Source organism: Lagopus leucura, unplaced genomic scaffold, assembly GCF_019238085.1.
Source record: "Lagopus leucura isolate 7727_CA_CO unplaced genomic scaffold, USGS_WTPT01 27681-0_obj-0_obj, whole genome shotgun sequence".
NCBI classification, from domain to species: domain Eukaryota; kingdom Metazoa; phylum Chordata; class Aves; order Galliformes; family Phasianidae; genus Lagopus; species Lagopus leucura.
Genome location: NW_024962787.1, coordinates 799 through 1586, shown reverse-complemented (window position 1 = coordinate 1586; position 788 = coordinate 799). Strand labels below are relative to the sequence as shown.

General features: G+C 65.4%; 2 protein-coding genes across 2 annotated transcripts in view; both read left to right on the top strand.

The window, feature by feature from the left end:
* Window positions 1–3: 3 nt before the first annotated feature.
* On the top strand, window positions 4–745 carry LOC122190832 (40S ribosomal protein S9; the record flags this gene model as incomplete). Its single annotated transcript, XM_042890946.1, has 2 exons — window positions 4–127; window positions 526–745. Coding segments are annotated over 2 exons (315 nt in total), but the record flags the coding sequence as incomplete, so codon positions are not given.
* Window positions 746–748: 3 nt separating this feature from the next.
* Window positions 749–788, top strand: part of LOC122190831 (40S ribosomal protein S9-like) — a 795-nt gene continuing 755 nt past the window's right edge. Inside the window, exon 1 of the mRNA XM_042890945.1 lies at window positions 749–755. Coding sequence (XP_042746879.1) covers window positions 749–755 — 7 coding nt within the window. The remainder of the gene's footprint in view (window positions 756–788) is intronic.

Genomic DNA, 788 nt, shown 5'->3' with positions numbered 1-788 from the left:
CCAGGTGAATACGGGCTGCGCAACAAACGCGAGGTCTGGCGCGTCAAATTCACGCTGGCCAAGATCCGCAAAGCGGCGCGGGAGCTGCTGACCTTGGATGAGAAGGACCCCCGGCGCCTCTTCGAGGGTGGGCTGCCCCACAGCTGCCCCACGGCTGCCCCATAGCTGCCCCATAGCTGCCCCATGGCTGCCCCATGGCTGCCCCATGGCTGCCCCATAGCTGCCCCATAGCCAGTCCCACGGCTGCCCCACGGCTGCCCCATGGCTGCCCCATGGCTGCCCCATTGCCAGTCCCATGGCTGCCCCATGGCTGCCCTATTTTTCACCCCATTCCTCACCCCACAGCTGCCCCATTCCTAACCCACTCCTCACCCCATAGCTGCCCCATTCCTCACCCCATTCCTCACCCCACTCCTCACCCCATAGCTGCCCCATTCCTCACCCCATTGCTCACCCCATTGCTCACCCCATAGCTGCCCCATTCCTCACCCCCACCCGGCCCCACAAGTGTCCCCCTGCCCTCAGGCAACGCGCTGCTGCGGCGCCTGGTTCGCATCGGTGTTCTGGACGAGGGGAAGATGAAGCTGGATTACATCCTGGGGCTGAAGATCGAGGACTTCCTGGAGCGCCGCCTGCAGACGCAGGTCTTCAAGCTGGGCCTGGCCAAATCCATCCACCACGCCAGGGTGCTCATCCGGCAGCGCCACATCCGGTGAGGGACCCCCAAATGGGGAGCGGGACCCCCAAAATGGGGAGCGGGACCCCCAAAATGGGGAGTGGGACCCCCC